Source organism: Narcine bancroftii, chromosome 4 (genome assembly GCF_036971445.1).
Source record: "Narcine bancroftii isolate sNarBan1 chromosome 4, sNarBan1.hap1, whole genome shotgun sequence".
NCBI lineage: Eukaryota > Metazoa > Chordata > Chondrichthyes > Torpediniformes > Narcinidae > Narcine > Narcine bancroftii.
In genome coordinates this window covers 25,035,287-25,051,082 of record NC_091472.1, presented here as the reverse complement: position 1 = coordinate 25,051,082, position 15,796 = coordinate 25,035,287, and the positions used below count along the sequence as shown (strand labels likewise).

Sequence of the window (15,796 nt, the reverse complement as noted above, 5' to 3'; positions counted from 1 at the left end):
ACTTCAAGAAACATTAATTCATAGGAAAAAAATACCGAATGGATGGAATTTTAGTTGTGGATAGGTTATCTGGAGTTGTGGGAAGGTTGCAGATGCTGAAATCTGGAGCAACAAATAATCTCCTGGAGGAACTCGCCAAATTGAACAGCATTAGCAGAACAGAACAAATTGTTGATACTTCAGGCTGAAACTTTGCATCAAGACTGGGGTTATCTTTGGAGCCAAAGAGGTAACAAGAAGATCTGACAAATGTATTCAAAACTTCCCATTAGTACCGGAACCGAAAACTAGGGATAAAGGTGTGAAGGTAAGAGGCTGAGGAACCAAAAGTGAAATTCTTTTAGTGCAATGAGTTGGCAAGGAGCTAAGAGGCGGGAGTGTGCTGTGCTGAACGGACGTGAGTAGAGTGGTCCTAATTTATCTATTTATTTAAAAAGTCAGGCGTGCATCTATTTATTTATTTATTTAAATTGTAAGGGGGAGGGGGCTAGTGCGCAGGCGTGTGGTGACGTCAACAGGGGAGGGAGTTTTAAAAACAAAGAAAACCTTACCTCAGTTGAGGTCCAGTTGGCAAGGAGCGAAGAGGCGGGAGTGTGCTGTGCTGAACGGATGTGAGTAGAGTGGTCATTCAGTCTTAATTAAGAGTTAATAATTTAGGTGGGGATTGCTGTTCAGAGCAGAGACAGTAATTGAATAGGGAGTGCAGGTGGAAGTAATTAAAGAAAACTGGTTAGGATTGGACAGTGCTAGTGGTCACATTGGGTAAAGGAAAGGTTTTTTGGGAGCGGCAGCGAGTGAGCGGCCCAAGAGAGTGAGTGGGAGCACAGGTTGAGGACGAGTCACTGCACATTAAGGTAAGATAGTCTTTATTACTACTTCATTGGGGTAAAGGATGAGTGTTAGGGCTGTGTGTTGTTGGGAGTGCCAGATGTGGGAGGTCCTGGAGTTTCCAGACTCCCGGATGTCCATATCTGCACTAGGTGTGTCGAGCTGCAGATTCTTAGGGACCGTGTTAGGGAACTAGAGCTGCAGCTCGATGACCTCAGGCTGGTTAGGGAAACAGAGGAAGTCATAGACTGGAGTTACAGCCAGGTAGTCACGCCAGGGCCTCGGGAGGAGGAAAGGTAGGTTACAGTTAGAAGAGGGACAGAAAAATGTAAGGTGTCAGAGAGGAGCCCTATGACTGTAACCCTCAGCAATAAATACGCCTCTTTGAGTACTGTTGAGGAGGACATCAAAGTTGGGGGGAGCAGCAGTGGCTGTGCCTCTGGCACGGGGTCAGCCCCTGTAGCTCAGAAAGGTAGGGAAAGGAAGAGGAGGGCAATAGTGGTAGGGGACTCCATAGTTGAGGACAGATAGGGGATTCTGTGGACGCAGCAAGGAGAACCGGATGGTGGTTTGCCTCCCTGGTGCCAGGGTCTGGGATGTTGCTGCTCGTGTCCCGGATATCCTAAAGTGGGAGGGACAGGAGCCAGAGGTCGTGGTACATGTAGGTACTAATGACATAGGGAGGAATAGAGAAGAGGTCCTAAAAAGTGAGTACAGGCAGTTTGGTAGGGAGTTGAAAAGAAGGACCGCAAAGGGGGTAATCTCTGGATTACTCCCTGTGCCACGTGACAGTGAGAATAGAAATAGAATGAGGTGGAGGATTAACACGTGGCTGAAGGGGTGGAGTAAGGGGCAGAGTTTCAAGTTTCTGGATCACTGGGACCTTTTTTGGGGAAGATGTGACCTGTACAGTAAGGACGGGTTACACTTAAATCCCAGGGGGACCAGAATCCTGGCAGGGGTATTTGCTAGGGCTACTCAGGATCCTTTAAACTAGAATGGTTGGGGGGAGGGAGCAAAATAGTACAGAGCAGTAAGGAGAAGGTTAGAATGCAAACAAAGAAAGTTTGTAGTAAGTATTTGAATATGGATGGGCAGGTGATAGAGAAAGGAAATGCTCTGGAAGAAGATGAAGGGCAATTGGCAGGAAAAGGAAATAATGTTGTTATTAAAGATGAGGGAAAACAGGGATTAAGAATTGGGAAATCTCTGAAATTCATATATTTAAATGCCAGGAGTATTGTAAAAAAGGTGGATGAGCTGAAGGTGTGGATTGATACTTTGAAGTATGATGTGGTAGCGATTAGTGAGACATGGTTGCAGGAGGGATGTGATTGGCAGCTGAATATCCCTTGGTTTCGTTGCTTTAGGTGTGATAGAGTCGGAGGGGCAAGAGGAGGTGGGGTTGCATTGCTTGTCAGGGAGAATATTACAGCGGTGCTTAGGCAGGATAGATTAGAGGGCTCGTCCACGGAGGCTATTTGGGTGGAACTGAGGAGTGGGAAAGGAGAGGTTACACTTGTAGGGGTATATTATAGACCACCCAGAGGGGACCGAGACCTAGAGGAGCAAATCTGTAGAGAGATAGTGGATATTTGTGATAAGCACAGGGTTGTAATTATGGGAGATTTTAATTTTCCACATATAGATTGGGAAACACATTCTGTGAAAGGGCTGGATGGGTTAGAGTTTGTGAAATGTGTGCAAGATAGTTTTTTACAACAATATTTAGAGGTGCCGACCAGATAAGGAGCAGTGTTAGATCTACTGTTGGCAAATGGGATGGGTCAAGTGATGGAGGTTAGTGTTGGTGAGCACTTCGGGTCCAGTGATCATAATGCCATCAGCTTCAATGTCATTATGGAAAGAGATAAGTCAGGGCCAAGGGTTGAGGTTTTTGATTGGGGAAAAGCTAGATTTGAGGAGATGCGAAAGGACTTACAGGGTGTGCATTGGGACCATTTGTTTTATAGGCAGGATGTAGTAGAGAGATGGAAGTCTTTTAAATATCAGATTTTGAGAGTGCAAAAGCTTTATGTTCCTGTTAGGTTAAAAGGAGGGGCAAAAGGTTTGAGAGAGTCGTGGTTTTCAAGGAATATTGGAAACTTGGTTCGAAGAAAAAGGGAGGCGTACATTAGGTATAAGAAGCATGGAATTAAGGAGATGTTTGAAAAATACATTGAATGTAAGAGGAATCTTAAGAGAGGAATTAGGAAAGCTAAAAGAAGGTACGAGGAGACTATAGCAAGCAGGGTGAAAATTAATCCAAAAGGGTTGTACAAATATGTTAATGATAAAAGGAAAGCGAGAGACAAAATTGGTCCCTTAGAGAATCAGAGTGGAAAACTGTGTGTGGAACCTAGAGAAATGGGGGAGATATTGAACAGTTTCTTTTCTTCGGTATTCACCAAGGAGAAGGATATTGGGATATGTGAGATTTTAAAAAAAAGCAAATTGGGTAAATATGGAGAATATAGTGATTACGAAATATGTAGTGTTAGGGCTTTTGAGGAATATAAAGGTGGATAAGTCTCCGGGACCAGACGGGATCTTCCCCAGGACATTGAGAGAAGTAAAGGAGGAAATAGCAGAGGCTCTGACGGTAATTTTCCAAATGTCATTAGAGATGGGGATAGTGCCGGAGGATTGGCGTATTGCGCATGTGGTTCCGTTATTTAAAAAGGGTTCAAGGAGGAAGCCTGGCAATTATCGGCCTGTAAGTTTGACGTCTGTGGTAGGTAAATTAATGGAGAAAGTTCTTAGAGATAGTACTTATAAATATCTGGATAGACAGGGTCTGATCAGGAGCACTCAACATGGATTTGTGGGCGGAAGGTCCTGTTTGACCAATCTGATTGAATTTTTTGAAGAGGTGACTAGGAATGTGGATGAGGGTAGCGCGGTGGATGTTGTCTATATGGACTTCAGTAAGGCCTTCGATAAGGTATCACATGGAAGGTTAGTTAGGAAGGTGCAGTCTTTAGGTATAAATTTTGAGATAGTCAAATGGATTGAACATTGGCTGAAAGGGAGAGGCCAGAGAGTGGTAGTGGATAATTGTCTGTCAGGTTGGAGGCTGGTGACCAGTGGTGTGCCTCAGGGATCTGTATTGGGCCCATTGTTGTTCATTATATACATTAATGATCTAGATGATGGGATGGTGAATTGGATTAGTAAATATTCAGATGATACTAAGATAGGTGGAATAGTGGATAATGAAGAATGTTTTCAAGGATTGCAGAGGGATTTGGGCTGCTTAGAAAAGTGGGCTGAAAAATAGCAGATGGAATTTAATGCTGATAAGTGTGAGGTGCTTCATTTTGGTAAGAAGAACCAGAACAGGACATACGTAGTAAATGGGAGAGTATTGATGAATACAGAAGAGCAGAAGGATTTAGGAGTAACGGTACATCGTTCCCTGAAGGTAGAAACTCACGTGAATAGGGTGGTGAAGAAGGCTTTAGTATGCTGGCCTTTATCAATCATTGCATGGAATATAGGAGTTGGGAAGTGATGTTGAGATTGTATAAGGCGTTGGTGCAGCCTAATTTAGAGTTCTGTGTGCAGTTCTGGTCGCCTAATTATAGGAAGGATATAAACAGAGTGGAGAGAGTGCAGAGAAGATTTACCAGAATGTTACCTGGGTTTAAGCATCTAGAGTACAGGGAGAGATTGGGCAGATTAGGTCTTTATTCTTTGGAGCGTAGAAGGTTGAGAGGGGATTTGATGGAGGTATTTAAGATTATGAAAGGGATAAACAGAGTGGATGTGGATAGACTATTTCCGTTAAGAGTAGGAGAGATTGAAACAAGAGGATATAAGTTAAGAGTTAAGGGGCAGAGGTTTAGAGGTAACATGAGGGGGAACTTCTTTACTCAGAGTGGTAGCGGTGTGGAACGAGCTTCCGGGAGAAATAGTGGCGGCAGAGTCAATTTTATTATTTAAGAATAAGCTGGACAAGTATATGGATGAGAAGAAGGTGGAGGGTTATGGTCATTGTGCAGGTAGGTGGGACTAGATAGGAATATTTGGTTCGGTGCGGACTAGAAGGGCCTAATGGCCTGTTTCCGTGCTGTAATTGTTATGTTAAGATCTGGTACGCACAATCGCTCCACAGCAGGCGCAATATTGCTGCTCTCTACTCCGCTGTGGATCACATAGAAAACAGCGACTTGTACATATGGCCACTCTTCCTCGACTTCAACACCATTATTTCCTCATTTTTGGTCAACGAGCTCCAAACCCTTGGTCTCTGATCCCACCTCTGCAACTGGATCCTTGACTTCCTCATAGAAAGACCACAGTCAGTATGAATTGGAAACAACATCTCCTCACTAACCATCAACACAGGTGCACCTCAAGGATCCATGTTTAGCCCACTGCTCTACTCGATCTACACCCATGACTGTGTGGCAAGGCACAATTCAAATGCTATCTACAAATTTGCCCATAGTTGTCAGCAGAATCACAGACGGCAATGAGGAAGCCTACAGGAGGGAGATGGATCAGCTGCTTGAGTGGTGTCACACTCAATGTTAGCAAAACCAAGGAGATGATTGTGGAATTCAGGAGGAAATCAGGAGAACACAAACTAGTCCTCATCAAAGGGATGTGTGGTGGAGAGGGTGAAGAACATGAAATTCCTTTGTGTCAGCATCTCTGAGGATCTGTCCTAGAGACTCCACATCGGTGCAATCATGAAGGCGGCTCACCAACAACTATACTTTGTAAAGAGTTTGAGGAGATTCAGTATATCACCACAGACTCTCAAACTTGTACAGCTGTACTGTGGAGAGCATTCTGGCTGGTTGTATTGCTGTCATGTACGTAGGTGCTAATACTTAGAACAAGAAAAAAAACTCCAGAGGGTTGTTAACTCGGTCTGTGACATCAGACATTGAGGACATGTACAGGAGGTGGTGTTTTAAGAAAGCAGCCTCTATCCTCAAGGAGCCCACCATCCTGGCCATGCCCTTTTCACTCTTCTGCCATCGGTGGTGGGGGGGGGGGGTGGGGCGGAAGGTACACGAGCCTGAAAACGAGCATTCAGCGGCACAGCTTCTTCCTCTCTGTCATCAGATTTCTCAGCGAACAATAAACTACTTTGACTTTTTTCTTGCACTATTTTAATTTTTGTAAGGTGATTTATATAAAAACACCTTGTATATGTGATGGCACTGATTTACCACAACTTACAAACTCTCCTCCTCCTGACAAAGGCAAGTACGAGACTGCAAAAGCCCCTCAGCCTCTGAGCCCTGCAAGGAGGCGACTGATTGGAACTGTCCCACTTCATAAAGGTCCAGAAGGCTGACAGTCCGGCCCGACCTCATATCATAGTGCAAGTGTGACTGGTCATCTGGCTCTGACGCAGAACATGGACCATTGGTATATGCCAGGTTCAACCTGTCAATTGAAACTTTGTCAGCTTTTCTATTTCTGTTGACCACAAAATTCTTTGGGTGGCATCATAAGACCTGAAAAAGGACTATTGTAAACAGGCTGAAGTGGTTCGCAAAAAGCATCATGCCAGAGAAACACACGAGTACAGTGTTGTAAATGATTCGGGACATGCACTGCAGGTGACACCTACCACATGGGTGTAGGTTGGAGTAATCTCATATTTTCAGGAAGACTCACCATAACTAGCTGGGTCATAGAGCAATGTGCTTGGACTCCAATTCACAAACTCACCTGGCAAGGTTAACGTAGTGCCGCATACAAGATCTGCCTTAGCAGCGGTATGCACTCTTAAGGAAAACCATGGGCAAACATTTGCTCCACGTAGATGCATCACCACCTGCTGTTAATGCTGTATTCAATTATCGATGGAAATGCTCAACGAGGCCATTGGCCTGTGGATGGTAAGCCATATGTAAATGCAGGTAGTGCCCAGAAGATCAGTGAGAGCTCTGAACAATGCCGACTCGAACTGAGACCCTCTATCCGTTGTAATAGTGACCAGAACACCTGGAATCCAATAATCCACGAAAGCCCTAGCGACTGTCACTGCAGGGGTGTCAGTGATAGAATGGTCTCCTGCCACAAGGTGGTCCAGTCTTCACATGTGAGCAGATATGTATATCCCTGAGATGGCAGAAGCAAGCCAACCAAATCTAGGTTCACGTGCTGGAAAAGGGAATGCCGAACAATAAAATCCCTCAGCTTGGATTTTGTGTTTGGAGACTTTAGAGCATTGACATGGCAAGCAGGTCCTTGCCCATTATCCAACATCCTGTTTAACATGAGGCCAGGTAAAATAATCCATAACTACTTTGATTGATACTCTACTATTAGGATGTGATAGATTGTGAAGAGACTCAAAAATCTCCGGTCTCATAGCCACTGGCACAAAAGGCCTGGGCCTTCCTGTTGGGAAATTGCAGACTAACTTTTCACTTGATTCATCCAGGGTCACATCTTGAAGGTGGAGACGAGAGTTGATGCAGTGATACTGGATGGGATTGGTGTGCTGTGCATGAGCTACAGCAGTGAAATCAATGGCAGTAGTGTTATGAACGGCCCATAATGACCAGCTAATAAAAGCCATGATTATTGTTTGACCACATCGTCTTTGTCTACTTCATCAACTGGCACTTCACTAGCCAATTCTACCCTTGCCCAACTAGGAGGATACAAAACATCCAACATGCAATTAATAAATCTTAACTGAGCTGCTTCATAATTTTGAAAATGAGGCAATTGTAAACCTCCCAAGGCATATTTCCAAGTCAATTTATGTCTCGCTACTCTAGCTAACTAACTTCCCCTTCCATAAAAATTCTCATACTACTTTATTTCAGTCCTGAGGAGGCGGGTGGAGAGAGTGTAAAGTGAAATCTTTTATAAAAAGTTCAGTTTGCAGGATCTAGATTTACTGAACATGGTTTGGCTGTGATTAGGGAAAGGAAGTGGGGGAAGCCAAGAAGTGATTGATTTAAGACCACAAAAGGGTGCAAACATGGAACAATATTGAAGGAAGAAAACACTGGAGTTTTAATGTGCTAGTTCTGATGCATGAATAGGATTGAACAAGGTTTATAATTTTGTTATAGAATGGCACCATTTCAAATAGTGAAGTACTCAGGGGTTTGAAGGCTATTGACATGAGTACAGCCTGAAAAGAGTAGTTTTGATCTTGCACATGTCAATATACCCTACACTTTGGTCTCATCTGCAAATCACTGAATTCCTTACTATCCAAGTTATGAATATAGATGACAAAAAAAGACCCAACACAATCTCCAATCCAAAACATACCCTCCACTAAGACCCTCTTGTCCTACCATCAAGCCAATTTTGAATCCAGTTGTTCAGCTCACCCTGGATCCATGGGATCTGACCTTCTGGATTAGCCTAATATTTGCTATCCTGGCAAATGTCTTGCTGAGGTCCACATGGACAATGCCCATTACTCTGCCTTCATCAGTCCATTTTGTCACTTCTTCAGAAAACTCTTATCAAATTTGTGACCTATTTATCCACACAAAGCCATGCTGACTGTTCCTAATGAGAGCTTGCCTTTCCAAATGCAGGTAGATCCTGTCTGTCAGCACCACTGATGGTGGAGTCCCCAGCATGTAGTTCCTGGCTTACCCTTGCAGCCCTTTTTAAAGGCATGCTGTTACCTTCCCTCTAGTTGGAACCTCACCTGTGATCAACAATGATGCCAGGGATTCTGCACTTTCTCCTTGGTCCATAGCAGGGCAGCATTGCCATTTCAGCAGTTGCAGTTGGGTCTCTTTTTCTTAAATCTCCTTCTTAAATTTAGATTATAAGATTATTGCTAAAGTGTTGGGTAATAGACTGGCGACAGTTTTGCTGAAATTGATAAATATGGACCAAACAGGCTTTGTGAAAAAGAGAGAATTTGCTGACAATGTAAGTAGGTTGCTTAGTATAATTCATTTGCACAAAAGAGAAATGATCTGAGTGCTGCTGTGGCATTAGATGCTGAAAAAGTGTTTGATAGACTGGAGTGGGATTTTTTTATTGAAAGTGTTGGAAAGATTTGGACGAGGTCAAATTTTTATAAATTGGATAAAGACATTATACAATGAGCCTAAAGCCAAAGTGGTGTAGATAAATTTCTACATTGTTCCAGTTAACAAGATCTCGTAGACAAGGATGTCCACTATCTCCAGCTCTATTCATTTTAGCTATAAAACTACTTGCAGAAGCAATCCTCCAGAGACAGACATTAAGGGATTTGGGGTCAACCAGGAGGAATACAAGATTAATTTTTTTGCTGATGATGTCACTACGGAAAATGTACTCAAAACTAGAAAACTATGGGAAAGTTTTGGGTTATAAGTTGGGAGAAGAGTGAAATTATCCTGCTTACAAGAGGAAATTGTACTTGGTGTCAAAGAGATACCCGATTTAAATGGGATAAAATACCTAGGAATACATACAGACAATAACAAAAAAATATACTAATTGAATTATTAACCTTAAAAAGGTTGAAGAAGATCTGAATACATGACTGCCCTACCTATAACATTAGTGGGAAAAGTTAACTATATTAAAATACATTTCCAAGAGCACAGTACATCTTTCATGTTTTAAACATAACAGAAAATTTCTTTGGGAGGGCAAAATGTTAAGGGTCTCCATAGAAAAATTAACATGGAAATATGAACTGTGAGGTTTACAACTCACTAATTTAAAAAAAATTACTATCGAGTGGCTCAGTTGAGATTTCTTTTTTGAGGATGGTGATAAACCTGCATGGGTGAAAGTAGAATTGGATAAAATAGGGGAGAGAATGCCAGAGGATTTTGTATATAAATTGGATGTGAAATTAATAACTGGTGAGAAAGAAACCCCTTTGCTAAAACATTTAATCAATACTTGGTATAAAATAAATAGTGATATTGGAACAAGAGCAGAAGGGGGTCATATCCTCCAAAACCCCTTTGATTCATAGCAGGCTTATACCCCGTGCAATGGGTAACTACATTTTTTGAAATTTGGTCTTCAGATACATCAAAGATTGTTTATGTGTGGGGGAAACTGATGTAATTTGAACAACTTAAAAAAAGTAAGTACAGTATAACTCCGATTATCTGAAATGGTCATTTATATAAAAAAAAACAGCAGGGAAGGCCTTTTAAGCATTAAAATAATGTTTAATTCTCACCCAAAAAAAATGGTGGCTGTGGCCGATCATGGACACATCCCAACTGCAATCACCAACCCGAACCCACTGCTGCAGTTGATTCCCGGAAAGGCTTTCTGGACCAGTGGAACACTCACTGGTGAGTCGGCGGGCTCCTGTCTCCCTAGTCACCGGACCTCCCAAGGCCTAAGTCCCAACTCAGAACCTTCCCCTAGGAGTGTGCGTTTGCAGTAGAAGGCATGGGGAAGGTTCGGAGTCAGCATTGGGAGCTCGCTCTGGTGTGCTGAGGAGGGGGGGGGAACGCCTGACACCCCCCCGGCGGTTACCGAGAGCCCGAGGTCCCGCTCATGCTTGTGAGTCCACTCTCCTTGAAGATGCCGAGACGAGGGATTCTTTCGACCACTTGTGACTGGGAGACAGTGGCGTGCAGTTTGAGAGGGAGAGTTGGAGAGAAAAGTCAAAAAGGGAAAGAGGGGAGGGAGTTTCCTGGAATGAGGACAATTGTCCTCATTTCATGTCGAGTGAATTTTTTTTAAACCTGTGAAGTCAGTTCAGCTCCGAAAATTATTCTGATAAATGAGGATATCGGAAACAAATCAGAAATGAGTATTTCAGAGAATCAGATTTCAAATAAATCAGTTGTACTGTATGGAATCTTAATCATACAATCTTTTGCTATTTTCAAATAAGAGCACATGTCAGGGACAAACTGGACTCAGCAATGTTTTCACCAAATTGTAGTACAGTAAGGTGGAGACTCCGATTCAAAAGGAAACACAAATTTACTTCAGCAATATATTTCTTACTTCAAACAGGAACCCCCCCGCCCCAAGGAGGGGACTTATAAGTCCAGGCAGAGGTGGGAATCAGACTTAAATGTAAGAACTAGTGAGCAAAACTGGTCTGAATTATGTCATGTAAATCTTTAGTTGTGTTCTCCCTAGCCTTTGAGTCCTGCATTGATCCTCTCTAAAGGAAAATTAAATAGAATATGAATTTGTGATCCATGAGGTGTGTGGCACTTTTCAGCGATCTATTCTTTTTTTTAAATTTATTTCCTATTTTATCTTTTTCTTCTATATCTCTAACTTTTTAACTCTTTCTTGGGGGGGGGATGGGGCTATAACCATCATGCAGTAAATACTGCATTAATTTTGTACTTGATTACATGTATGGTCAAAATGTTTTAAATAAAGTATATTTTTTTTAAAAAGTTTCCCGTGGTCGGGCAGTCAAGGACAAGAGGACCCAACTTCAGGATAAAAGGGCATCAATTTAAAACAAAGATCTGGAAAAATTTCTTTAGTCAGAGGGTCATGAGTCTGTGGAGCTTGTTGCAACAGCTGGCTGTGGAAGTGAAGTCGTTGGGTGTATTTGAGGTAGAGATTAGGCCCTTTCATTACCAGGCCTTTGGTGGAGGCTAGCTACAAGCACGGAGGGAAAACAAAACTTGCATGGAACAGGCAAAAAAATCTACTCCTGCTCTGCATTCATGTCGAGCGGTGCCTCGTAGAGCCCTCTAGAGCTGATGGAAGTGGGGTGCTGTAGCGCCACCCATCATAAATCTGTGACAGGCTGTCTTCCCTACCCCTAATCCCACACACAGCTGGAACTGCCCTGCATTTCCCAGAACTGTTCCAGTTGCATGGGGGATTAGGGGTAGGGAAAATGGCCATTGTGCTGCAGTGTTTAGAGCTGCAGACAGTGCCCCGGGGAGGCTGATACAGCTCGCACCCACCTGACAGCTCCCACCAGCCGTCCCTGCCCTGATGGCTCCCGCTGACCACCCCTGCCTTGAGGGAATCTTGGAGGGAGAGGGATGTGGGGAGATGTGTCACAGGCTGACAGCATCATCAGCCTGCCCCTAACCAGTTGCTTGCAGCAGCTGTACATTCTTGTGGGGTGGCAGAGCCCAGTGCTCCGCCGACGATCTTCCCCGAGAGGGATTGCATTTGGTGCCTTGGAACCAGCTACGGCGCATTCAGGAAGGTAAGTATCCCAACATAAGAGCTTATTGATGGGTATTTGATTACAGGGAGAAAGCAGGGGAGTGGGGCTGAGTGGGAGGATGGATCAGCTCATGATCAGAATGGTGGAGCAAATTCTATGGGCCTACTTTTCCTACATCTTGTGATTTTGGATCATGGGCCGTCAGGGCTGGTTACTGTGCTGTATTTTAAAAGAAAATTATCCATGCACCTTGCTGAATAATAGATGCAAAAGGTGGAATCATTTAAGATGGTCCTCAAAATCTCACTCTTCTATTTCCTGGAATAGGTATGCCAGTAGTAAATGTTATACAACAGTTCCATGAGGTGCTTTGGGCTGTTTGAGTTTGTTGGAAATACTGTTTTAAAACCATCTAGTTGGACAAGTAACTGGATTGTCTATTTTGACACATCAAATGTACTTGGGATAGGAATTGAGAAGATTTTCTATAGTCCATTGGATATCAAAATTAAATTAATCTGTCATATTCTAATTTTTTAAAAAAATCAGATTATTCATAATATTTTACTTTAAATGCTGATAATAGATCAAGATTCTTTTTGGGTAGTCACATATTCAAGATTCAGTAATTAAAAATAAAGGAATTGTCGAACAATTTAAATGAAGAATGTGAAAAGTGTTATTAAAAAGATTAAAAATAAAATATGCCAAATGACTAATTTGAAGAATTATGAAAATAAAATTTGAAAAATTCATTAAGAAATTATTGCAAGAGAATTTCACAGTATTGGATAGAGTCAAGGTACTTTTATCAGGGATAGTCACCCTTCTCCTGTTATAGTGATGTATGTGTGTGTCTCTTTCTTGGCGCAACGCGCAGCTACTTAAAAATCTTTTTCAACTGTCCTTGTTGAATGTAGGTTTTAAGGGATGGTATAGAAAAGGAATTCAAAATTTTAACTATCTCTTTATTTGAGGTCATTTTGCCTCTCGAACAATTATCAGTTAAATTTAATCTTTCTAATCGACAATTTTTTTAGATATTTACCAATGTCTTATTGAATTTCTATTGCTGCTGGGTTTTGGGGTCCTCTGGGCTCATAACACTTTCATACTTGCAAGGAGCCATCCCTGGGGTTAGGACTGTTCTACCTTCTACTGGTGACATCATGATGCGTCGCATGATAGTGGACCTGCCCTAAATCCTGATCAATGTATTATGATCTTGTATTTGAACAAAGTGAATCATGCCTAATTATAACATAATTAAGCTTTAGTACAGCACAGTACGAGCTCTTCAGCTTCTGTTGTGCTGACCTATATAAACATTTATAAGGAACTGTTGGAACACACAAGCAATAAACAGCAATAGCAGAAAATTTTAAAAGAAGTTTGTAGTGCTATAGCGCACAATTTATATAGCGTGGGAAAGTCGATAGCACTATCACGTACAATTTATAAATACTGTGGGGAAAATCGATGGCAGACCTACCATCCCAAAATTCCATGCAGCAGAGAAGGGGTTGTATGACCAGCTGCAGCAATGGAGCTTTTATGATTTATGGAGGGCTTTCTCTGCTGCATGGCATTCCGGGAAGTGAGGTGAGCCATTGTCTCTCTCGCTCGCTCGCCTGATTGCAATGCTTTCATCTGCAGCAGCTCAATGAAAAGTTGTAGCTTTTATTCTGTTGCTTGCCAGATTAGCGATTTAATTGAAATTGAAAGATCATTCATCCCCTGCTCATATACATTGGTTATACAATATTATTTCCTATTTAAGTTTGGAGAAAATGACATACAATATCAAAGAGAAAAATTCATGAATGTATTTAATCTCTGACAACAGAACAAATTGTCCAAATTTTTTTCACTCAAGGCTGCAGAATCGGTCAGTTTGATTAATGTAATTTTTAAACTATTTTGTATTTCAGATTTCCAGGTTAAATGCAAAATAGCTTGATCTTGGAAGGAATTGTGTATTGCATAAAGATCAGCCATCTTCTACTGTTCAGTTTTCGGCCTGTGTTTGTTATAGCACATATTTTGCCTAGTAAATCTTTCTATTATGGAAATCATTTGAAAATAATTTAAATTTTTTTGTAGAAGTAGTTAGGTGTTTATCAATTTGCATTCATAATCCAGAGGAAATATGTGTGTGATCAATAAATAAAGTTTGTGGCATTGATATAAAACTGGACTTCAAAATTCTGTGATATTCTTAATAAACTCTCGCTGTTTTGACATTATTTTTCTTCATTTAGAGCTCACTGGTTCAATGGACTCTCCAGATGTTAAACTTAATGTGGATAAAAACAATGAGAAAGATTCCTCAGCAACTGCATTTCTCAGGAAAAGGGGATATGGGTGGCTTCTGGAAGTGGAGGAAGAAGATTCTGAGGACACGAAACCACTCCTGTATGTCTATCATTAAATTCTGGGTTTGTGTCTTACATAACTAGTATATTTTATGAGTTGAATATATCAAGCAGATATTTAGATGGCTGGCTTAATGAGATTCATTTCACCAGATGGACTGTATCTGTCAAGAAGTTACAAAACTTTGTAAGAGCAGGAAACAACAGATGCTGAACATATGAAATAAAACAAAATGCAAAAAAAATTCAGCAAATCAGTCATTTCTCTAAGCGATAAACCACAGGAGCAGAAATAGGCTGTTCAGCCCATCAAGTCTGACCCACCATTTAATCATGTGGTGATCCATTACCTACTCAGCCCCACTGCTTGTTCTCTTCGCATAATCTTTGATGTCTTGGTTAATCCTACCAATCTCTGCCTTAAATACACCCAATAACCTGGTTTTCACAACTGTCTGGCAACAAATGCTACAGATTTATCACCCTTGGCTAAAGAAATTCCTCTGCCTTTCAGTTCTAAGCAGACATCCTTAATCCTGAAGTTGTGCCCTCTTGTCCTAATCTCTTCCACCATGTGAAATGACCTTTCTACATCTAATCTAACCGCGCCTTTCAACATTTGAAATATTTCATTGAGATTCCCCCTCATTCTCCAAAATTCCAATGAGTACAGGCTCAGCCCTGTCAAGCACTCCTTCTGTAATAATCCTTTCATTACCAGAATCTTCCTTGTGAACCTCCTCTGATCCCTCTACCATGTTAAAACATCCCTTCTTAAACGAGGAGCCCAAAACTGCTCACAATACACTTGTGAGCTCAACGGTGCCTTATAAAGCCTCAACATCTCATCCCTGCTCTTATATTCTTTTTCACTTTAAATGAATGCCAGAATTACATTTGACTTTGCACCAACTATAGGCAAGTTTACCTTTGAGGTATCCTGCACGAGGAAAAAAAAAAAAATTTTGCCTGGGTTTTTTCGACTAATGTGCATGACCATACACTGATTTTGGGCAGAGAAGTAGCAAATAAAATACATTTCCTAATCTGTCCAAGTCCATCTGCAACCTCCTTGTTTCCCACCTACCTTTGTATCATCTGCAAACTTGGCCACAAAGCTAGTCATTCCATAATCCAAATCATTAATATGCAAAATAAAAAGATTCTGCTCCAAAGACAACCCCTGTTGAAGAGGGGCAACTGGCAGCCAACCAGAATATGATCCCTGTATTTTAACTGATTCCTGCCAATCAGCCAATGCTCTCTCACTAGTACATTTCCTGTTTTACCATGGGCTCTGATCTTGTTAAGTAGCCTCATGTGCAGGGCACCGTGTCAAAGGTGTATTGACAGTAACCACAACAGCAGTGCAAGTATAAGACAGCTTTAATAAACTAATATGTACACTAAGAGGTCTTGTCTCTCTGCAAGATGAACCTGGAAGGCTTGACTGTAGCTCTGGACTGCTTTTTAGACAAGGTCACCGGAATAACCCCATGTAACCTAGTGGTGTAATTACATA

At 41.8% G+C, this 15,796-nt stretch overlaps 1 protein-coding gene across 1 annotated transcript in view; it reads left to right on the top strand.

Annotated features, from left to right (window-relative positions):
* The window catches only part of yipf4 (Yip1 domain family, member 4), a 31,905-nt gene that overhangs the window by 3,965 nt on the left and 12,144 nt on the right, over positions 1-15,796 (top strand). Inside the window, exon 2 of the mRNA XM_069930954.1 lies at positions 14,161-14,314. Within this exon, the coding sequence (XP_069787055.1) occupies positions 14,161-14,314 (154 nt within the window). The remainder of the gene's footprint in view (positions 1-14,160; positions 14,315-15,796) is intronic.